The following is a 24898-nucleotide window of genomic DNA, read 5'->3' as shown; positions in this document are numbered from 1 at the left end:
AGTGATGTTTATGTTCCTCTCTTTCATGAGTATAAAGAAAATAAACCAGAAAAATAAATAAGATGAAAAAGAAATTTTAACATGAGAGAAATAGTAAGGAAAAAAAATAAGGAGTGTGTGCTTTGACCGTGAGAGTATATGGAATAATGATTGTTGTTGGTAATTTTGCGGGTTTGTTGAAAAATTTGGAGATTTTGAGGTAATTATTATACCACACATTAGACTCAATTAAATAACCGCAACACCAATTTAAAAATTCTAATAAGCATGTATTTTGTTAACTAAGCAAAACATATAAGCATTTTTTCATTATAAAATTCTACCAAAGATCAAAAGTGAAGAAATTTGAAATGAGGGAGGTTGAATAAAAAAAAGCATGAAAATAAATGATAACCAATAACTAAAATTTAAGATAAAAAATTTAAATAAATGAGATCTATAAGCTAACAAAACAATTTATCTTAGTTTTGGGACTTTCAAGGGATCCTACCTTGAGTTTTATCGCCACATTAGACTAAGAGACAACACACAAGTGAGATTGATATCATATATTCACCCAAAACCTTAAGCCAATAGGTATATGGGTCATCCCTCATATATGTTGTTCAGAATCTACCCGTCCATCTAATATAAAATTTTAACTCATATTTAACACATTAACACCTCTTATTAAAGTTTGCAACCCTCTCTGTGTTCATAATTAGGTGACATAGTCAAATAAGGTCCATGGAAGATGTAATATGTTTAAAAAAATTTGTTGGTGATGGTTTCATTGAAAGAGGTTTATGTGCATTTCTTACATGAGAAAGGGGAAAGGAAATTAGAAGCGAAAAAAAAATTACCAAAAAAGAATTTGAACATGAGAGAAGCTAAGGGAAAAAAATAAGCAGTATGTGTTTTATTTGTGAGAGTATAGGAAATAGTATGAGTAGTCGATAAATCTATGAGTTTGCTGAAGGAGTTGAAGATTTTTAGATAATTATTTTACAAAAAAATTGATTCAATTTAAAAAACCCACATAACTATAAATATCTAATAAACATTTATTTATCAACCTGATATAACAAATCTTCGATTTTCCATAATCATTTGCCATTATCAACCAAAAGAAAATAATTTGAAATAATAGAGGTTAAATGAAAAAATTCACAAGAAAGAGAATAACATCCAAAAACTAAATTTTAAAATTGAACTATTAAAGACTTAATTGCAGTTTTAGACTCCTATTTTTAGTAACTCGCGAAATTGGTCCGTTTATTTTAAAATTACTCAGTTTGGCCTCTTTCTTATATCATTGTATAAAATCCAATGACATTATTGTTGTGCAAAGAACAGGTCGAGTGATCTATTTGTTATAGGGACTAATATGTTATACGGAGTAATATTTTAATACCTTTTTGACAATATTTTGGTCTCATATACCTTCAGGTGCTGGTTTTGTGCTTCAAGTGATGTGGTATCATTCAGATGTACACATACTGACTTTAATGGAATTTCTATGGCATTCAAATATCATTGACCAATTGCAATAGGTGCAATGCATTCTCTCCGGCTCCAAAATTAACACTGTCTGATACAGTAAGGTGTTTATCTACTGAAACTTTGGTTTTTCTATTATCTGATAGAGCAGCTCCAATATTCACATACTCAGTTTAATTTTATTTATAATGTCAGTATCCTTCTGATCTTTCTCATTTTTCCTAATGTAAGCTGTAGCTCTTTCAGTGACCATATTATCGGCTATATGTTATCCTTCATTCTTGATACAATATGCTATATACAATCCATCTTTTTTTTCTTGGTTCTTTGGAGCGCCTATGTCTATGTGCATGCACATGATAGTTTTGTAGTCTCTTTATATTCTGTTGTGTTTTTGGTGATGGGTTATATTATAATATCCTTAGTTAAAAAATGCGATAGATAGCTGGTGTCTTTGTCGCTGTTTGTTATGCTTATTTCTTACACAATTGAATATTACAAATTCGTGTTAATTGTTGTATAGATGAAGCAAGTGTATGCTAACATTAACTTTGTATATATAAGGGTATCCGCTATATAAATCATGGAATTTGAAGGGAAACTATATATAAGGGCATCTGGTAGAGACGATTTGTTAGATAGGGACAATTAATTGTATATGTAGTGGTTGGCCTCGAAACTGCAACACCCCCGATTATATGCAGAACATCAAAAAAAAAAACTCATGTCTCCGCGATCAATTTTAGCCATCCGAGAAAAATATTCCAACGTTAAATACTAATATTTCGACTGTACATCCGTTAAATCATTCCTGTTTAACGATAGGAGATTCCAATTAATTATATACACGTTGATATTGGTATATAATATGCAATAGAAAATACGATAACGATGCGTTCTAATGATATATTGTGTATAAAATATTCAATTTGCCGATTAATTAGACTTTATAAAATAAAAAAGTAGTCGTAATTCTAGCCCGTGCCTGGCACGGGTTTCCAAACTAGTTTGTTAACCAAAGCCCCAAGCTTCAAACCGAGAGATGAATCAGTGTTAAGGAGACATAAATCCCCTTGCCTCAACCCACGATTGAGAGTAAATTTATCCAGCTGCTCACCGTTCTTCTTGATATTAGTGCAACTCATAATAAGAATGATGATAAGAAGAGGAAATCCAAATCCCAACAAAGTGAGTTTTAAGAAATTCAAATCCACACTATCATACACTTTTTCAAAATCAATTTCCAACATAAAAAGGCTGACTTACCTTTCTTGGTATTTTTAAAATAAGTTAAGAGCATGTTTGGAATTTTTGATAAATTTGAGGGGTCAATTTGCAATTTTTGGGAAATTTGTTGGGTTCAATTTGAAAATTTTAGAAAGTTTGACAACCAAAATGAAAAATTATAACAATGAAGAAATTTGAAATTCTTAACTTTTAGGTGTCATTTGCAATTCTCTAAATTTAACTTTTTTTTAAGAGGCTAAATTAGCCCACCTAAATTGGTACTAGGAAGAATCGAACCTGAGACCTCGAGGAGGAGCACACTCTCAGGTCCCAAACCAATACCACTAAGCCAACCCAAGTGGGTTCCTCTAAATTTAACTTGAACAAAATGCTTCATAAATTTCCATTATTTTGAAAATTCTTCAAATTATTATCCAAACAGTATAATTCAACTCATATTTGAATTTCCTTAAAACATTCCTCCATCCAAACGCACTTTGGTTCTATAGAGAAATTGTGAAAAGAGAAATAGGTGAGAGAGTATGAGAAGAGAAAAATATGTGAGTAATAGAGTAGATTTGGTGGATTTTTTGGAATAAAAGAAAGATAAGAGAGATAGTGAAGAAAAAATGTTGATTAGTATGAAAAGTACTAAAATGCCCCTGTAATATAAAATTCCATTAATATGAATTAAATCATCACATTATTTAATTTCATTTTAAATTAATTAAGATTGTTATTCAATTAAAATATTGTTCAAATGAACTAATTTAATTTTCAACGCTCACACCCTTTTGGTTTTCAATCAACCCCGCATCCACAGTTTCATATAAACTAATAGATATAGCAGAAAGCCCCTAAAAAAAAAATAGATATAGCAAAAAGAAACAACTTTGGAGCAACTTCTAGAATGTAAATCCAAATTGAAGAGAATAACTATAGTGGGAAATAGACATGAAGATGGCGAAGTGATAATTGTGGTATTAGGTGTTTCAGTGATCTGGATAGGGGATATAAGTTCTGCTTGGTCACTGTACACAAGTTTTAAGCAAAAAGAGGTGCAATGAAGACCAGGGCATAAGTGTCTGTTTGGTTTGGCTTTTGTACGGCTAGAAGCAATTCCACAACATTCCAAAAGCAATTCTACAACATTCCAATATGTTTGGTTTGACTTTTCAGAATTGCTTCTATCCTTCAAAAGCAATTCCCCATAAAGCTACAATTTCTAACTTATGGCTTTTCTAGAATCAATTCTACACACTCAATTACATCACTGTCCTCTTAATTGTCATCAATTCCATCGCCATCTTAATTATCATCAATTTCTCTCTAACCCTTTTTCTAACCACATCGATTTTTTTACCTGAAATCTTAATTAGTATTGTACTTTAAATTATTATATCAATATTTTAGTACTATGATACACATTAAATTAGTTTTGTAATAATATTTTAATACTCTATTGCACTTTAAATTCTATTATCTATTTGTAATTTTTATTTTCATGCTGTTAGTATTGTAATAACTTATATTTTAGGACTATATTGCACTTAATTATCTTAGTTTAGTAATTTCTATTTATTTGTATTTAACTATGTCCATTTTGATAATTATACATTTAAAAGCAATTTTGATCAAACTATCTAAACATCAATCATTCAGTTTAATTCATTCTGCATTATTGCATCCAAACATAAATCAATTCTGCCAGAATCAATTATATATTCTATACATCGTGCAGAACCAAACACACACTAAATGGAAAATGCAAAATATTGGTCTTCTCTCTTGGCTTTATTCGCTCAACTGAAGAGAAACAAAAAGTTGGTGGGTCCCACGGATTTTTGTTCTCTCTATGCCAAACAGGGGAAGTTACCCATTTCTTCCATCTCTCTCCTTTATTTCTCTCTCGCATAAATCTTCGGTAGCAAACACACTGTAAGGGATTAAAGTGGGTATTTAAGACTTCGATCAAACTTGATTTCCAATTTTAGAACCATTTGAAAATCTTAATTCAATTCACGCTTCTAAAACTTGTTTTTCCCACCGGCTGGTCTCAAAGAAGAAAGAATGGCAACTCTTCCCATTGTCCAATACGAAGAGAAGATTATCGAAACCGTAGAAAAAAACTCCATCACCGTCATCATCGGCGAAACTGGTTCCGGTAAGAGCACTCAACTCTCTCAGATGCTTCACCGCCGCGGTTACTCCAAAATCGCCGTCACTCAACCTCGCCGTGTCGCTGCCGTCTCCGTCTCTAGGTCTGTATCAATTCCCCTTTCAACTTTCCAACTAACCCTAGCGCACCACGACATCGTTTTAACTCATCTTCCTTCCACAGACGAGTTGCTCAAGAGCTCGGTGTTCAGCTTGGAGAAGAAGTAGGTTATGCCATTCGATTCGAAGATAGAACTTCACGCAACACGCGCATTAAGTAATTACTTGTCTCATTCTCAATTTCTCAATTCGTTTGTTATAGTTGTTCATTGATTCCATTCAATTTGATTCAATTCGATTCGATTAGGTACCTAACTGATGGAGTTCTTCTCCGAGAAAGTTTAGCTGATCCTGAACTAAATGATTATTCTGTTATCATATTGGATGAAGCTCATGAAAGGAGTTTGAACACGTAAGACACTTTCTCCTTTATAACACCAACACTTTAGATTGAAGGCGTGTCTTGTGTCTGACACGGATTATTGTCCAACAATATAATTACATTCAATTATACTATTTTCTATAATTATTATAGGTGTTTGTGTCTGTGTTAGTGCTTAGTAGCTTCTCATATATTTGAATTTTGGACAAATGTTGTTTCATGCAATTTGCGATTTTGTGTTCAGAGATATATTGATGGGGCTTATGAAACGTTTGGTGAAAATTCGTTCCTCCAATCTCAAAGTGTTGATCACGTCTGCTACGCTTGATGGTGATAAAGTATCGAAGTTCTTTCGAGATTGCCCGGTATTGAACATCCCTGGGAAGTTGTATCCTGTTGAGGTTCTTTATAGCAAGGAGCGGCCTGTGAACTATCTCGATGCAGCTCTTAAAACAGCTCTTGGTATGATGTGAAATTTTAACCCTATCTTCATTCTAACATAATTGGCTGTAACTAATAATCATACTACATGTAATTAATTAATAATGTATTGTATTCTGCTTGTGTGTGTAAATAAATTTGTAGTTAGGTAAACATTGTTGCAAAAATGTTATTAAGTATTTGCCTTTTTTATTACATATTGATAAAAGATAATGCGTTACATATCTATTTGACATATATTCATATTACCTCTCTAAAAAACTGGTCTAAGCTATTGAAAAGAGGACGACTATAGTTTAAGTTGTTGCTTATAAGTAAATAAGCTGCCAAGAGAGGGAGGCATTTTCAATCTGAACTTCAAAATTCGCATGTTCTTGAGATGTAAACAATCATATTCACTTGTTTTTCCTCCTTTGCTGATTGAATGGCTGATAACTTTTCAAGTAGGAAGTTAGTCAAGGCTGTCAAGGTTTATTAGTTTAGACTTGTACTGCAACACACTCCATTTCATCTGTCTTATTTACTGTATCTGTAATTTTGTTTCTTCCAGTTTTTCACGAGGGATTGGTTTTGCAGATATACATACACGTCAACCGGAAGGGGATATTTTAATATTCATGACTGGACAGGTGAACATTTTTGTTATGAGTTTCCACTACAATAACTTCTACTCTATTGTGTAAATCTTAAATCCTTTAGTTTCTATTATGATGTAATTGTTGAACAAGTTTTGATGAGCTATATGCAGGATGACATAGAGAAGTTGGTATCGAAAATGGAAGAAAAAGTCCGTGCTCTCGACGAAGGTTCCTGCATGGATGCTATAATCTTTCCTCTACATGGTTCTTTGCCACCTGAATTGCAGGTAAGTAGTTTTTTTTTTTTTTTTTTTTTTTTTTTTTAATTTTATACAATCTTCATAATCGAAAAATTTGCTTATTCCAAATACAATCAGTCAAGGAAGCACCAAATAGTTTTTATAAAAAAAGGGAAGCACATAATTACCACTTTGAATTAGTACTCGTATTGTGCACTATCCATGTTGGACATGTATCCATGTCGGACACTTCTGATTGTATTACATAAATTTGTTTACTTTTATTTTCAAAAAGTTATACTTATACCAATACAAATGGGAATACCACAATAATTAGATAAATTTTAATATTTCATTATGTTTATAATGACTTGTTCTAATTTTCAGAACACACTAGTTTTATATGTAGTATTATAGCTGGTGTCGGGCATGTCCTGTAATTTTCCAGATTTTTCGTATCCCCATTTCTTAGTGTTGTATATTTGTATCAGTGTCTCGTGTTGTATCTGTTATTTCTAGGTATCAATCTTCTATAAATTTATGTAATGTTGTATGTCCAATACATTACAAAGAAACTATTTTGATATTATCTGGAAAGGCATTATAATTTCACTCTCACACAATTCTTACCTCTCCTTTTAGTTTGGTCTACAGTGAACTCGATTAACTATCACACCTAGAATTTTCTTTAATACTAGTAAAGATCCTGTGCTCTTGCACGGGTTCGGGAAAAGATGACAGATGTGTGAAATTCCTTCATGTGTTATCAGGGGAAGATTTTTCTTACGATAAATAGATAATTTGTCATTGAACTATCTTGAGAGGATTTATCCAGTTTTTTCTTTGCTATTTCAACTTGTTACTTGCCTTGTTTGCTTCATAATCATATGTCAAATCATTCTAGCTTGCAATGAACTCTTGAAACAATATTCATCTAGGAAAAGCACAAAATAAACACTTGTTGTTGTTTGATATATTTATATTATTAAAGAAAATTTGAGGGATTTTCTACGCGTATTTGAAACTAATGCATGTCTTATATAATCTTACAGGTGCGTGTATTTAGTCCTCCACCTCCGAATTGCAGACGAATCATTGTTGCTACAAATATTGCTGAAACTTCTTTGACTGTTGATGGTGTAGTGTAAGGGCGCTGTTTTTTTTAGTTAAATATTAAATTCAATCTAAATTTTAAACTTAACTTAATATATGCATACTAGTTAAGTTATATATCCCCGTGAAGATAAATTATTATACATTATTGTTTTTGTTGTTGCTGATATTACTCATTGCAGTAAATCAAATGCTTCTTATTTCTGTAGCCTGTTTATTTTTGTCTTGGTCAGAAAAGAGATTAAAAATGTTTTAAAAACCTGAGTCCCTAAATTTCATTTATTGAATATGTGCGGACAAGTTACACGATTAAATCAATTATGTGAATATTGGTTAGTGTTGCACCCATTAGAGGATGAAAATATTGTTGGCAAAACAAGAATACAAATGTTCAGTATATATTGTAGCCAGTGATGTATTCTATTTCTTTTTGTCTTGATTTGAAAAACCACATGCAATAGGATGTGTGTTTGCTTTTCTTTCGGACTGCATATGATTTGAGATATGCAATGACACAGTTTTCAAATGCACGATGCCATTTTTTGTAATGATCAAAAAGGAAAAAAAATCACAAAATGATTTATTATTTCGCATTTTGAGGAGCAACAACAAACATGCCCTTCTTGCCATTTGAATTCGCCCATTGTAATTTGGTGTGTTTATGAGCTTTTGCTTCGTTTAGCTGTATCTTCGCAATTATTTTGTCCTTTAGATAAAGCACATCAACTTGTCTACTTGCAGTATCTGATATTGTTTTTACTTAATTTTATGAATGTAGGTATGTTATTGACTCTGGGTATGTAAAGCAGAGGCAGTACAATCCATCTAGTAGGATGTATTCCCTTGATGTTGTTCAAATTAGCAAGTAAGCAATGAATAATTTCATATCTTATTGTGGCATGAAGCATATATACTCACTGATGCAATACTTTTTTCTTTCTTTTATACACAAGCAAAGCGTATATGAAGTTTTATTTTGTTCAATATAGTGTGGTTTATACTAACTAAATGCATCTTGAGTCATTTTTTATTACTTTAAACAAAAGAATTATAGACATTGGTTAAAAGGATTTTTGTTTCATTAACAAATATCAAAGCAGTTTTTTTTTTTTTTTTTTTTGAAATAATGAATTCATAAGCTTTAAAATTAATGTACTTCTTGACATTGCAGAGTGCAAGCTAATCAGCGGGCAGGCAGAGCTGGACGAACACGACCAGGGAAATGCTACCGCCTATATCCTTCCCAAATCTACCATGATGAGTTTTTGGACGTTACAGTTCCTGAAATTCAGAGATCTTCTCTTGCCGGCAGTGTGCTTTACTTGAAGTCATTGGACCTCCCTGATATTGACATTCTCAAATTTGACTTCCTTGATTCTCCGTCATGTAAGATCTTTTTATAGTTTAAATGTAATTTGACTCCTTTGCTCCTTGCAGTTTAAATTTCAATTCTTCGGCTCTTTTTTCCTTTACCTTTTCTTTTATTCTTTCTTCATTTTTTGGGTGCGGGTGTGGGTGCGGGGTAGTACTTTGCTTCTATTGTTTTATGTAATTACTTGTGCTAAAAACATTCTTCATCATCCTTGACATTTTAATAGGTTTTTCTCAAGTATAACTCGGTGATTGTGTAACCATGTTTTCTGCAGCTGAATCCTTACAAGATGCCTTGAAGCAATTATATCTGATTGACGCTATTGATGAAAATGGTTCAATTACAAGTGTTGGACGAAAAATGGCTGGTACTTTTATTTCTTTACATTTTAGTGTCCAACCAATTTTGGTTAGACATTTTTCTGTAATTTTTTTTTTCCCTTAACACGACAATACTTTTCCAAATTAAAAAAAAATATACCACATGAGTGTTGTTGGAAAATAAATCAATAATTTATTTCCCTATGTTATTGTTCCCTATGTTATTATTTTCTAGTCAAGTCTAGAGAATTCCATTATGTCATTTTTTCAATGTAACAATTTTCTAGGCTAGTCTAGGAGAACATTAATTGTATTCTCTCTATAAAAACCAGCCTTCGGCTGAGGAATAAGACATCAAAGTATTCACCCATTATCTTCCAATAAGTGTTATAACTGAAGTTTAGATAAGTCATATACCATAGATATTTTGAAACTGAAACAATTGAATTAAATTAAATTAAAAATTATACAATAAAACATAATGGTATACACACACGTGCAATATACAATGGAGCATAGCAAGAAAATCGGACAGACCGACACCACTGTGCCCGTCTTTCCGCTGGTCTTGATTAGAGCCTTTACTATTATACTTTTTTTTCTATCATTATTATGTTCATGGAAGTGTGTTTCTTTCCAGGCTCGATGAGGAAAGTTATTCTCAGTTTTGACCATAAAACTTGTTCTTTTTTTATCCATGTATTTTCCTAATCCGAATATTAAGGATGAGTACTTTTCTTGGTTCCCTGAGTTGTTTCTCAATTCTATGCAGAGCTTCCGTTAGAACCATCCCTGTCAAGAACTTTAATGGAAGCCAACAATTATGGTTGCATAACTGAGGCTTTGACTGTTGCTGCCATGTTATCATCTGAATCTGCATTGCTACCAGGGCAGAGGTTAGTGTTCACACTTTCAATTAGACTGAAAAAGTTACTCCCTTTATCAAAAAACGTGTGGTTACAATATCTTTCATGCTCTCATATAGTCACACTCTCTTAATAACATCAAGTCAAGCATGCTAAATAATTTGGAAAGGAATAAAAAACATATCAATCGATTTTTTAGATGACTTAAATACCCTCAAGTCTCGTCTACTCTTGAAAGGAAAGGTGCAGGTTACTTGGTTTGGTCCAATTTCAAATGTTCATGCTAACTTCCCCTCTAAGGTGAATGACGTTAGCATTCTGTGTACACAAGCACTGAATTAGCTACTACAATTCAACCGAACAAAATATAAAAGCCCAAAATATACAAATGACGTAGATCTTTTGTTTTCTTGAGGTTTGTACGTCTATACATTGGCAAGGACTGAGAGGTTACAACATTCATTTTATGTGCAGCAAAACTGAGAAAAAGAGGAAACGTCCAATATCTAACCTTCCTGATGGTTCTGGCTTGGGTGACCACATCCAATTACTGCAGATATTCGAGCGTTGGCATCAAAATGATTATGACATTGGTTGGTGCAAAGATCATGGCTTGCAGGTACCGACATACATTCTGGCATTTCTATGATCAAATGTATAAATATGTGACAGGAAGTTTGTTAAAATATTTAGTTAGAAGGTAGGTTGTCAAACTTGGCTCTGTTGTGCATAGCAGTGCGGAGCATTTGGTGGGTACGATTCTCCAACCCTGGTGTCATATTGGAGGTGCAGCCATGGCGGTCACTATTATGGCCAGAAATCGCAGCCAATAGTGATGCTGCATGGCTTGACCAGGAGAGGCACCTCAAAAACCCCAAAATATACTTAAGAAAGGGACATTATAGAGGCCCCTTGGAGCTACGCAAAACCCCATTGCACTGCAGTTTTGAGTAGTGGCTGCTGCTCCACCAATAACGACGAAATAATGATTTGATTGTTGCCGAATAGCCGATCCAGCTACCACTACACTAAATCTCTTGTAAAATTCTATATTTTATTGGACTTTTTGGTCATTTCACCCTAAAATTCTCAATGGCAGCAAAATAGGGCACTCTTGGGTTTTATTGTTATTTCTCCTCCGATACAGATTCAACTCCTTTCCCTACCTTGTGCTGCTTCGTCTCCCCTCCTCGCCTTGGATATAGTGGGTCCATTAAAAGAATCACTTGTATTGTTTATTTTAAATGCTTACGAGTTATTTAAGCCTTGGAGGCTAAAACTCGTGTGCCTTCACGTTGGGTTTGAATATTGGCAGCAATGAACTTTGGTAATTGTTATGAAAGAAATGCCAAGAACCCTCTCTTTTTGGCACTCTCTAACACACACACTCTTTTATTGACTAAAATCAATGTGGGTCTTGCCACTTTGTGTGAGACCCACATTGATTTTTTTATTGCCTAATATCAATGTGGGTCCTACTACTTTGTGTGGGGCCCATTTCCAAAATGTTGGACCCACATTGATTTAACCAAATAAAAGAGCGAGTTTTAGAGTGTTGAAAAGAGAGTGTTCTTAGCACTCCTCTTAGTTATGAATATGTCTTTAAATGTCCTATATTTTAGCTTTTGTGTATGGTATATATTTTTGATTTTTAGTAAGACTTGGCGGCGCTACCCGTTATCCACCATTGACTGCATAACACTGCAGAGACAGGGCTGGGGTCTTTTGGCGCTGTTGCTGTCGATCAGGGTCGAGACGAGAGTCCAAAAACTATCATGGACTCACTTGAAGCTCTACAGCCAGCCACCCAGCCTTGTGACGGCCATTTGAACCACCTTTGCAGCCATCTCACCTTGCTGCTAGAGCCTGAGCTGCAATGTGCGATAGAGTATTCCGCTATTCTAGTTTCAAGGCCGACTGCTACCCGATATTGACAACTTAGGTTAGAAGGCTATAATATCCTTGTCGAATGTATATTCACGCTCAATTCAGATGCTATATCCTTAAGGGTCTGTTTGGAAGGGGGATATTGGGGAGGACTTGTTTTCCTTCTAAATTTCGCAAGATGTAAAATGTTTCTAAAAATGAATGAAGTGTTATTGAATTGCTATTTGATCATATATCATGTTATTCTTTCAATACATTTAAAATAGACCCAGCCCTCCAAAACCCCCCTCCCAAACAGACCCTAAAAGAAATAATCTCATGGGTTATTGGGAAAGAAACATATTCCTTTTTTGTTCTTGATGAGCATGCCTACCTGCATTTTTATTTACTAATTTTCATACCGTACTAAGATATGAAGTGATATGCGTAAGCGCACACACACACATTTATATACTTTATATTTGTTCAATGCATAATATATGTAATTATTCTGGGATCAACTGAATGAAGGTGCGAGGAATGTCGTTTGCCAGAGATGTCCGTAAGCAGTTATCTCAGATAATGCAGAAAATCGCTAAGGGTTTGTATTTTCATTTTTCTAAGTATTTTCATTTATGAAATTAATAATGCGCTTCCAGATGCAGTGGAAATGGTAGTAGCAAAAAGAACCAGCATCTTATTTTTGGCACATTCATATGCCTGTTAATCCATCTCAGTATTTTTTTAATAAAAAAATGAAGTTTAGAGTAAAAGTGGACTGTGAAATTCTCTCATTTTAAATCGAAGCCAAGAATTAAAGTGAACTGTGAAATTAACATGGGGCATAATATAATTCCTTCATCGTTCTTGTGTTAGATATGTCCTAGTTTGGTTAAGTTGTATAGAATTAATTTTGAAATGTTGCTTTTAGCAGATTGAGCTTGATGTGTGGTAGTATTCGTCAAAAAGTAATTTTGTAAGAATTTGTTGTGGCTGAATAAGTATATTAATTATTAAATACTATTGATTGATATTTTTGGATGTTATGAATTATGATGGTTAATTTCCCGGCACCGATATCATTAACGGGAGGAAGTTTTCAGCTGCAAACCAAATGATAAATAAGGGTGAACAATAATAAAATTCACTTCTACCCAAATATGCACTACTCATAAAACTAAGTTATATGTTTTGACAATAAAGCATTTCCACCACGAGAACAACTTTGTTATTTTTTCTTGTGTATAGGTTTTAAAAGCTCTTGCGGTGAAATAATTTACACGGCAATATTCAGTTTTAACTTATAACAGTACAAGTCATTGTTCTTTATCATGCAGTTGCAAGAGTATCTTTTGACAAAATTAGAGTTAACAGCTTCCAAAAAAGGGAATAAAATGTAGAATTAAATTGTGGGGAAAAATTGCTTTCTATTAACATTTCTTTTCCCATTTTTTTCATTCAAATTAGTGAGTCTCCCAGCTAGTTATCGTACATGTTAATTCCTCTCCCACTTACATATATTTTCTTAACTTTGCAATAGAACCCTTGGGTATAAGAACAAATAGGAAAGGGGAAGAGTTCCGGAGGGATTATCGAAATTTGAGGAAGGCTCTATGTGTGGGCTATGCGAATCAGCTGGCTGAAAGAAAGATGCATCATAATGGTTATCGAACCCTGGGTTTCCAAGGCCAAGTAGTCCAGGTAATTAAAGTTTTATAATCGCTTATTCTTGCGTGTTACCATTACATTTATCTGTACCTCTGTTTCATGTTGTTTTAATATAATACCTGCCCTGGATTATTTTACTGAAATCCATATTGAAGGAGTGGCCATTGCTGAAATGCAACACAAAGCACAACAAAAAAGAAAGGGCTTCTATCACCGAATGGTGAAGCCTTGCTGTGAAATTGTGAAAGTTCAGAGCCAGTAGCTAATATTTGCAATTCCAACTGAATATGCTTTGTTTGTAGATACCTGACTTACCTGAATCTTCTGTACCAGGTACATCCATCATCTGCATTGAGCTCTGATGAATTTGGGAAGTTTCCAGACTATGTTGTATACCATGAGCTAATTGCAACACCACGACCATTCATGAGAAATGTATGTTCCGTTGAGATGAAATGGGTTATACCCATCATTAACAAGCTTAATACCTTAAATGTGTACAAATTAAGGTAACTCTCTTGGCATTAGAAACTTCTGGAACATATAGCAGAAAAATTCTTTCGTCCAAATCACTTCATGTTCCTTCGATATATATGTAATATGTTTAATGTTCCAGATGACAATTTTTTCTTCTTTATTTGGGGTGGAAGGTGGGGATGGGGTTGTGATCAATGCTGACTCTAATTCCTTTGTCTGTAGTGGTGGTGGCAGTCATGTTGTGGAGGAATCTGAGAGAAATACTCCAAATTTGCCCAAGAAGAATGTTGAGGTTGCTGCTGCTGCAGACGATAGTCAAAGTAGAATCCAAGCCGCCAGAGAACGATTTCTTGCTCGTAAAGTCAATAAGTGAGAACTGTTATACCTGTGGAGATGGTAGTGTTGGCTTGTTGAGGGACAAAGTAGTTGGTAAAAGTTTCCGGAGAATGGGGAGTCAAATTACCTGACATTTCTGTTTTCCACATATCGTTGCTTTTATGTGCTCTGATATTATCTCTGCTTCATCGTGATGCAACTGTCTCTTGCCAACATCAGAAGATTTAGCACAGAATACCTGAGACTGAGCATTGTACCATTCTGATATTTGTTGAATGGTTGAATGTATATTATACCTTTTGCTTATCCCCACTTGTCATGGAAATTTACCGAGAGGAGAAAAAGGACAAAGTAGAAGGCAAAGAAAGATAATAACGTCAACAAGTTCCCTTGAACTAAATGTCAAACAATTCTGAGGGGTTTTGAAATGCAATTGCCATAACAGACATCAGATTGAGATATTTATCTCCGAGTGGCACTTCTCATAAAAGTATCATTTATTTGTTTGGTGGCAAGCCCGTATAGATTGAGATAGTTACCTAGCTGAGTTTGTATCTGAAGTTCGAAATAATAATATATATGAATGAAACAAGATGAAATATTTCTCTTAGTTCTCATATCATGTTTATTCACCCGCTGGAATGTTACATATTCTATTCTATGATTATTGGATGTGCAATTTTTTTTGCTTATCATAATCTTTTCATGTTTGCAGCAGTGGGTAAATTCTTATGGAACCCAGTAAGTTATGTTGCTATCACCCTTTATTTGGTGGAATCTATTCCCAAATTAAAGAGTGTTTTAATACTCTTACAGTAACAGTGCGGTGACAATTATCAGAAACCAACCCAGTAACAAATATCCTCTAAAAAAAAACCTAGTAAAAAATATATATTTGATTTCTCGATTTAAAACCCCGGTTTGATTAAAAGAAAAAGCATTGAATTACAAAACTTACATCAAGTTTATAACAAAATGCTTTTAGAATAAAATACCTAATCAAAAATCATTTTAGTCCCAACCCTATTTCAAACAAATTAATTTTGACCGCGACTTATTAAACAATGCAAGTTAGTTGTGTTTTAACCATCTTTATCCACAGCCATAACGAATGGTTCTCAGAATCTGTTGTTGCAGTTGAGGTATGACGTTCAATCTTGCAGTTGAGATCACATAGGAAACAAACATACTTTCAAAGTTGGATGTTTAAAGCAGATAGAGCGGAACGAGTTTGCAGCAGGGAGGGGAATCCAGGGAACAAAGATCACCGGAGTAAATTAAACAAGTAATTATAGGTCATTGGATTAAAAAAAATTAAAGGTTGCGATTTGGTGTTAACGAATTCGTTAACACCTAGTGCCAATGAATCTTGACTCGAAAAAAAATCTAATATTTACTTCGAATTGTTTTTAGTTACACTTTGCTATAGCCTATGGCAATCTCGGCCAAAACATGTAAGGGAAAAATAAAATGCAAGAACTACTTGTGATATTCCCTAGAAAAAACATGTTTGCAATTTTCATGAATACTTCATCATGGTCTATGGATTTACATCAGGACAATAACTGTAGAAGCACATGAACATTGGTTGGTAAGAATTTACCGGCATACAAATAGTCCTCTGTTTTAAAAAATCAAGCTCTTTCATTTTCTTACATGTACTCTTATTATCTCCATTTTTGGATAAAGGTATAGTGGTATAATTTATGTATGGTACTAATAGTTATTGAATTCTTGTATAATCTTGCCAATTCACATGGTTGCATCTGCATGGTTTAAGCGGTCCCTATTGGTTTTTCTTCTTTTGGCTAATTCAAATTGAACCATATGTATACACGATTAGATTGAACCACAATAATTCTTAGCAAATAATCAATTTATAAAACAATAAGATACTATCTAGAACGCTGCATTTACATGCCTCCCTTTGCAGATGGGAAAGTTAACTATCATAACATGCCATGTATGCTTGTTTTTCGAGTAAAATTTATTATCTCTACAATTGATTATACTTAAAGTTAGAATTTGTATCTTTTAATTTTAGAATTCATTTGTACACTTAAATTTATTGTTCGACTCATTTTTACATCAATAAATCCAAATATAAATCATTTTTCCTTTAAATAGAATGAACTTTACAAAACAAATTTAGGTAGCTGTGTGCAATATTAGGAAGCTCACCAAACTAGACATGAAACTTATCATTGACTCCCTTCCTAAAATAAGCGTAGACTGTGGACCCAGAAAACTACACATGTACTGCAGATGGTGTGGTTTTCACATGCTCTCAGGCCATCATTGTTTCCCTTTCTATAAATTTACTTCCTCTTTTAATATATACTCTTATAAAACTTCATTGTGATTTTTCTTCTCATGTTTTAATATGTGTAGTACTTATTCTAACGATTCATAGTTCCCGTATTCCTGTTCTAACGAATTTGGATCCATTGAAACTTTTAGTCTGTGTTATTTTGGTTCTATAGTATTATTAGGCTTAAATTATATTAATTAAATTAAGCTGTGTAAAGATTGGTCCTTAAATTAAGAAGCACTACTACTATATTAAGCTCTTCATGTAAATGATGATTATGTTAACCTTGAGCTTTTTTATTTCAAGAAGTTATCAACCTTTGCTCTTTAAAAAATAAAATTTATAACATTTGTTAAAGAAAATGTTAACAAGTGTCCTACGGTATTTGGACTTTGGAGAAATGTTTTATTGAGATTTATGCATTCAACACATTAAATATTAAAAAAAAACAATTTTTTCTACATAAAAGTTATCAATTATTTATATTTTTAAATCTTTAACAAGTGTCATAAGGGCACATGTTAGCAACACCCTTCATTAAATAATAACATGTGTATAAACTAATTAAATGTTAAATAATAACATGTGTATAAACTAAAATAAACTAATTACACGATCTCTTAACTTATTTTATAATTTTATTTCGATACATTATAATTTTAATAACTTCACCTAACTTATTATTGTAAATTCGAACAATAAAATCAAACCAATGAGAAACTTGGATGTGTGGAGCAAATGAAGTAGTAATCAAAGAATACAGTAGTCTGAAGCAAGAACCAAGAACAACAACAAAGAGACCTAGATCTAAGTGTGAAATAACACCACATACATAACTAAAGCAATAAAGATAAGAAAGAAGAGAGAAACAACACATGAATATTTGCCTATCCAGTTCGGATAACTTTATCCTACATCTGGGGGAGAGAACAACTCTCCAATCTACTATGAATGAGCGATACTAAGAGGTTACAAAAAACTAGCTTACAAGCTCACAAAGAACAAGTCATAATTTATACCCATTTTTCAAGTCACTCAAACCCACGATGAATCTTAAGAGATAATAACAAAGAAAACTTTTTGATTTTTTTTCTCTAATGAAATCTCACTACCCAAGATGTTTGTGAAGTGTTTCCCAATCCAAAAAATCTATCATAAAAAACCATCAACCCTAAAGTTATCTCATCTGGTTTACCAAGATTTTCTCTCTATTGAAGCCCTCTCAAAAAATTGAAGAATGAAGTCTTGTATAGGAACTAACCCATGCAAAACCGTGCCATGATTTTCTTGGGTCGTGCCACGATTTGGAGCTCCGTACAATACATTACTAAATCTGATATAAATTCGTGCCACGGATTTTTAGAATCGTGCCACAATATTTCCAATGACTTCCTCCAAAATTTGAACCAAAAATCGCGCCACGATTTTTCAAATTGTGCATCAATTTTGAAGAAACTTCAACATTATATTTGATTTAATTTTCAACACTTGTGCTCGTTATACTAGTCATTTTTGTTAGTTTTCAACTCTAAATGTTAAATTTGTGAATAACTCCAAAATATAACATTTTTCAGCATGACTCGTATTTCATTGTTTTTTGCGTTTTTTAATCGGAGGGAAAGAAAACAGAAAAACTAAGTAACTCGTTACCTAAACATCCTAAAGACGATAGCAAGCAAGACGAGATCCAACTATGTAGAAGGGTAATTCCAGAACTTCATGATATCGACATTCTTTGCATCAAACATAACCAACCAATCGGTACAGCCGTTGCCTTCTCTTATAGTATGATTCAAGGAAACCAACTAAAGAAGATAGATGAACTTCCTAATTACATAAATTAACGTTGCATGAGGGTGAAAATTATCCAAAGGAGATACACCCTTCGTCCTATAATAACCGAGCCATTTGCAAAAAAAATTGACCTATTTCACTTTTCAATCCAATAATAATTACTTTTTTCTAATTATAACTCTAAATAATACTACTTTCATCACTCCCAAATCAATATATTCTACTTTGCATTTATGATAAGAAGGAATGCACCAATACTTGACAAGACACTAAAAACTATTTTTCTCTCTCTTTCACTTATACATTTTTTCTTAATATGTGTGAAATGAACAAAAGACTCAGTTAAAATGTGACAGAGTGAGTATGTTATTTGAACAACTATTTTTTGTAACAACTTGTGGGACAACTAAAATATACAAATAAATGTTGGTATCAGCTCAAAAACCAAAACAATAGAAAAAAAAAATATTAAAAACATGAGAATAGAAGTTGTCCCAAAAATTATCATAAAATGATTGTTCAAATATTATATCTCTTCTGTAAAGTATGATGGTATGAAATATCCCACCACTTATCGCCAATTTTGCTCCCTTTAAATCTAGGAGGAATGAAATGGAATCATGATTTACTTTGTTTTTTAATTTTGCACTAACATTGTTTTGCAGGATCAATTGCCGATTGAAGAGGTTATTCCTTCATTAGTCACAGACAACACCAATCAGATGCTCATAATGGTCCCATCTTCAGATGAAATCCATAGTGCAGTGTTTTCTCTTAACAAAGACAGTGCTCCAGGGCCTGATGATTTTGGTGTTGTCTTCTTTCAATCTTACTGGGACATTATCAAGTCAGATGTGGAAAAAACAGTTATTCAATTCTTCACATCTGGATGGATCTTGCCAAATTTTAACTCCAATATTGTGGCCTTGATTCCTAAGACTCCAAACGCTGATGCAATGACTCAGTTCAGATCAATTGCAATGGTAAACTTTAAATTCAAAATTATCTCAAAGATTCTAGCAGACAGGTTAGCTCAGATCATGCCTTCTTTGATCTCTAGGCAACAGAGAAGTTTTATTCATGGAAGGAACATTAAAGACGGTATTCTTATAGCTTCAGAAGCCATTAATCTTCTTGATACTAAGTCTTTTGGAGGTAATATTGCTCTGAAGGTTGATATAGCCAAGGCTTTTGACACTTTGGAGTGGGATTTTCTCATTCATGTGTTAAAGAAATTTGGTTTAGGTGATGTTTTTTGCTCTTGGATAATGTATATCCTTGAATCAGCTCACCTCTCTATTTCCATTAATGGTTCAATGCACGGTTATTTTAAGCGTACTAGAGGAGTGAGGCAGGGGGACCCCTTATCCCCTTTACTTTTCTGTCTTGCAGAAGAAGTGCTTAGTAGGGGAATCTCAAAATTAGTTGAAGATGGAGAGCTGATGACAGGTACTAGAAGATGCCAGGTTCCTTCTCACACACTTTATGCAGATGACATCATGATCTTTTGCAAAGGGAAGATTTCTTGCATAAATGCTTTGATTAATTTATTCAGGCTGCCAATCTCAAACTTTGCTGGGACTTGCTCCATAAAAAAGAAGACTGGTCTGAATTGATTCTTAGCAGAGTAATGAGAAATATGAAGGTAATTTCTCATCATATTTCTTTTTCAATCTGGTCTAGTATCAAAGCTGCATACAATGTCATTTTGGATCACTCAACATGGCTATTAGGGAATGGTGAGAATATCCACTTCTGGTCAGATAACTAGTGTGGTTCTCCTTTTAATTTATCACTGAATGACGATGAGGTTGTGGATGATAGCATTCTTGTTAGGGACTATATTCTAGATCATAGATGGAACCTCCCCACTGATTTTGCGTTCCAGTTCCCTCATATTTGGAACCTTGTTCAACAGGTTACCATTCCAGAGGAAGACATAGAAGATGAGCTTGTTTGGTCGGAATCTTCTAATGGTAAGTTATCCTTTAAAGATGCTTACATCTTCATAGACACTCCCTCTCAGTGTTTGCAGTGGGCAAGGTGTGTTTGGTCCCCCAACATCCCCCCTTCAAAATCTTTGCTGGTTTGGAGGGTTATGAATGATAAAGTTCCTGTTGATGAGAAACTTAGAGAAAGAGGTTGTGCCTTGCCTTCTGCTTATACCTTATGCATGGTTACTGAGGAAACTGCCTTCCACCTTTTCTTTGAATGTTCTTATGTTGTCCATCTTTGGTGCTGGCTTGCCTCAATTCTTAGTCAACCCCTCCATTTCTCAGCTTTGGAGGAAATTTGGAGTCTTGGGGTTTCAGGTTGGTCCCCTCAATGCAGTCTTTCCATTACTTCTGCTGTTATAAATATTTTCTCTGCTATTTGGCAAGCTAGGAATTTGCTGAGATTCCAAAACAAGAAGTTTCACTGGAAAATTGCCATTTCTTATATAATTGCCAATGTTTCTCTATCTGCTAGTAATTCAAATCTGTCTGCTAGTTCTAACATCAAGGAATTCTCTATCCTTAAGGCTTCCTGTGGTGCTATTTTTAGAAACAAGTTTGACCAGTTCATGGGGGCCTTTGCTGAAGGATTAAATTTTGGTAATTCTCTCTTTGCTGAGCTTAGTGGAGCCATGAGGTCTATTGAATTTGCTAAGTCTAAAAATTGGAATGGCTTTTGGTTAGAGACTGATTCAAAACTAGTTGTCCAAGCTTTTAGTAACCAAGACATTGTTCCTTGGCAACTAAGGAACAGGTGGTCCAACTGCCTCAGAACAGTCTCAAATATGAATTTCATTATATCTCATATTTATAGGAAGGCAACGTTTGTGCAGATGCGTTTGCTAATATAGGATTAACTCTTAACACTTTTGTTTATTACTACTCTTTGCCTATACAAATCAGAAGTGATTATGTTAAAAATAGGCTTGGGTGGCCTAATTTTAGGTTTAATCACTCTTGAGAAGGTTTTGGTATAGTCCCCCTTCTTCTTTTTGTATCAATATTTTTTGGTTAATATATTTTGGGAGAAATGATATTTGAACAACCATTTTTTACAACTTTTGTGACAACTTTATCTCTCATACTCACATTATCTTTTTACTTTCTCTCTCTATTGCTTTGGTTTTTGTGTCACTACCTCATTTCCTTTGTAAAATTCTGGTTGTCAAAAAAATTGTCACATATATGGATGTTCAAATAACACAACTCTTGAGAGTGACAGCTAGCTGCTTTCTTTTTTTGATTAAAAAAAACAATTCTGTCACTATTTATTATAATTTTCTTCTCTGGAACATTTTTGTTTCTTCACACGCTTATATGGTCTATCTTTTGGTAAGTAATTTTCATATTGGCTTAAATATGCAATTCATCCCGGTAATTTGGGCGCGTTTTGATTTTCGTCCTTGTAAAAAAAAAAATTAAAAACATCCCTATAATTTTTTTTTTGTTTTAAAAAGGTCCCTGGCCCCACTATTCAATTGAAGTGGCATGCCACATAATTAATTTTTGTTTTTTTTTCAAAATTCTAAAAATTCATTTTTTAAATTAAAAAATCCGAAAATAAATTTAAAAACCATAAAAAAAGTTAAAAAATCGGGAAAAAAAAACTGAAAATTAAATTTTTCGATTTTTAATTAAATTTTTTTGTCTTCAAAATTTTGAAAATTCTTTTTTTTAAATTAAAAAAATCTGAAAATAAAATTAAAAATCATAAAAAAAATCTGAAATTAAATTTTCGATTTTTAATTAAAAAATATTTTTTCAAAATTCTGAAAATTCTTTTTTTTTTTTAAATTTAAAAAATATGAAAAAAACTTAAAAATCATAAAAAAATAAAAAAAACTGAAAATTAAATTTTCGAAAATTCATTTTTTTTTTAATTCTGAAAAATTAAATTATATTTTAAAAAGTTATAAATTTTGAGATTATATAATTTTTAATTTTATTTTTCAAAAATTTATTTCTAGATTTAAAAAACACTAATTTCCAATTTTTTTCTTCATATTTCAAAAAAAAAAATTGGAATTTTTTTATGATTTTTTAATTTATTTACAGATTTTTTTAAAAAAATAATTAAATTTTTAATGACGTGGACTGCCGTGTGGCAAAAGTTGCACAGTCAGCAACTGCCACATGGCCAAAACCATCCCAAGTCAGCAAAAAAGTGGGGCCAGGGACCTTTTTAAAACAAAATTTTTTTTGCAGGAATGTTTTTAATTTTTTTTTTACAAGGACGAAAATTAAAACGCGTCCAAATTACAGGGACGGATTGCATATTTAAGCCTTTCATATTTCCCATTAGAGAAATGATATTTGTACAACCATTTTGGTACAACTTTTGTACAACTTTCTCTCTCATACTCACATTATATTTTTATTCTCTCTCTTCCTTTTTTTCTCTCTATTGTTTTTGACCAATGAGAAGAGAGAACAACAAAGTTGTCTCAAAGATTGTACCAAAATGACTGTCAAATACTCTTCCCATTAAGTTGTGGGCCATTAAGAGTTGTGGGGATGGTTGCTGGTGCTTTTGTTGGCTAACAGAGACAGACTTGGCAATATGTTAGGTTGTTCATCAATGTAGTTTTCAACGTCGTTTTCAATTGAAGATACAATGTAAAAGTATGTTGATTTAGTAGATGCATTCAATTAGAGATCATTACTGGTTTATTTTTTCTTTATAGAAATATAATTTTCTAACCACATATTTGCTATCAGTTTTTGTTTTAGACTTGTATGTCCTATTTGCGTAAGTATCTAATTGGTTTACCAATACAAAATTTTATTCATTTTTAAAACAAAATTCGTATATAAAAATTCATATTTTGATTTTTCATAAGAATCAGTGTAGTATAATTTATAAATTCACAAACAAAAAATATTATAGATTCATGTCATATAAATATGATTTAATTCCATTTAATTCTATATTTTAAAATTAAGATAAAATAAAAAAAAATTATAACTCATTTTATTATATTGTCTTTTCAATCCTAACTTTGAAATGAAATCTCTAATATAGCATGTTGTGCTTTGCTCCATCCCGCTTAAACTCATTGTTTCATTCAATTCCACGGTTTAAAATATCCGCTCGGCTCAATTTTACTCTATCATATTATGTTTCATTCGGATCGATTCGACTCATTTTTCCTCCGATTATTACAAACAAGTCCTTCTATTAGTGCTCGTGCTTGTGCCTTGTGGTCCATGCGTCCAGCGATTCTCACGTTTTTGTCAATTGGATGGGAGTCCATTTTCCCTTCTCATATGTCACCATTCTTATACAATCACACTATGAAAAGACAATGGAAAGTCCTTTTTAGCATCTACAAAAACTGTTTGTGGAACTAGAAGGACAATCATGACAGACAAAGAAAGAGAATCACGTTAACTCCGGACAAAAAAATTCATTATCCCTTAAGTGGACCAAAAATTGAAAGAGATGAGTATATATGGTTCTAATTTGTTTAACGATTATTTTCTCTTATTTGTGGTTCTAATTTGATTTTTTTTTATTCATTTCATTTTCCTACGGTGGAAACTATCATTAAGAGGTTTTTTTTTGAAGGATCATTAAGAGGTGTTTGTTTTTATTTTGATTTACATTTACATTTTTTAATGGATGTATGTACTTTCATCCATAGTTATAAAAAAGACTTAAATGCTCAATTAGTCCTTTAACTTGATTTTAAGTATCGGTTTGGTCTCATAAGTAATAAAATGTTCGTTTAGGTCCCTTAACTTTATTTAAAGTAACGGTTTGGTCCCTTCTGTTAATTTAATTCAAAAAAACGTTAAATTTTGGTCCCTTAACTTATTTAATTAGTATTAGTTTGGTCCCTTAACTTATTTAATTAGTATTAGTATGATCCCTAAACTTAACATTTTTTGGAATTAAATTAACAAAAAGGATCAAACCGATACTTTAAATAAAGTTAAAGAACCTAAATGAACCTTTTATTACTTATGAGACCAAACCGATACTTGAAATTAAGTTAAAAGACCAATTGAGCATTTAAGCCTATAAAAAAAATACTTTCCTTTCTTCTTTTACTCTAAAATGAAATTTTTACTGTTATGATTTTAAAAAAAAAACATGAAATAAAAAATAAAATTGGCATTCTATAATTATAAATAAAGCTATCGGAGCTTCCGGGCGACGTCGTTTAAGCAGCATTAATATGCATTATTTTCTTTGATAGAAAGCATATTACTACG

The 24898-nt window shown here is 32.7% G+C and overlaps 2 protein-coding genes across 2 annotated transcripts; both read left to right on the top strand.

Annotated features, from left to right (window-relative positions):
* Window positions 1–4692: 4692 nt before the first annotated feature.
* On the top strand, window positions 4693–15273 carry LOC146933116 (RNA helicase family protein). Its single transcript, XM_085704853.1, has 16 exons — window positions 4693–4967; window positions 5048–5140; window positions 5231–5335; window positions 5550–5767; window positions 6323–6375; window positions 6495–6611; window positions 7616–7707; window positions 8455–8541; window positions 8848–9062; window positions 9323–9415; window positions 10141–10264; window positions 10709–10853; window positions 12632–12701; window positions 13641–13801; window positions 14102–14277; window positions 14468–15273. The coding sequence occupies exons 1-16, from the start codon at window positions 4777–4779 to the stop codon at window positions 14616–14618; spliced, it is 2091 nt and encodes a 696-aa protein (XP_085560979.1). The 5' UTR covers window positions 4693–4776; the 3' UTR covers window positions 14619–15273.
* Window positions 15274–19232: 3959 nt separating this feature from the next.
* LOC146933115 (uncharacterized) lies at window positions 19233–21531 on the top strand. The gene is made up of 4 exons (XM_085707811.1): window positions 19233–19238; window positions 19352–20152; window positions 20242–20331; window positions 20605–21531. Exons 1-4 carry the CDS (start codon window positions 19233–19235, stop codon window positions 21529–21531), a joined length of 1824 nt encoding a protein of 607 aa, XP_085563937.1.
* The last annotated feature ends 3367 nt before the right edge of the window (window positions 21532–24898 follow it).

This window comes from Medicago sativa, chromosome 4, assembly GCF_051527215.1.
Source record: "Medicago sativa cultivar Bolivia chromosome 4, Bolivia_mono, whole genome shotgun sequence".
Lineage (NCBI taxonomy): Eukaryota > Viridiplantae > Streptophyta > Magnoliopsida > Fabales > Fabaceae > Medicago > Medicago sativa.
This window is presented reverse-complemented; position numbering and strand designations above follow the sequence as displayed.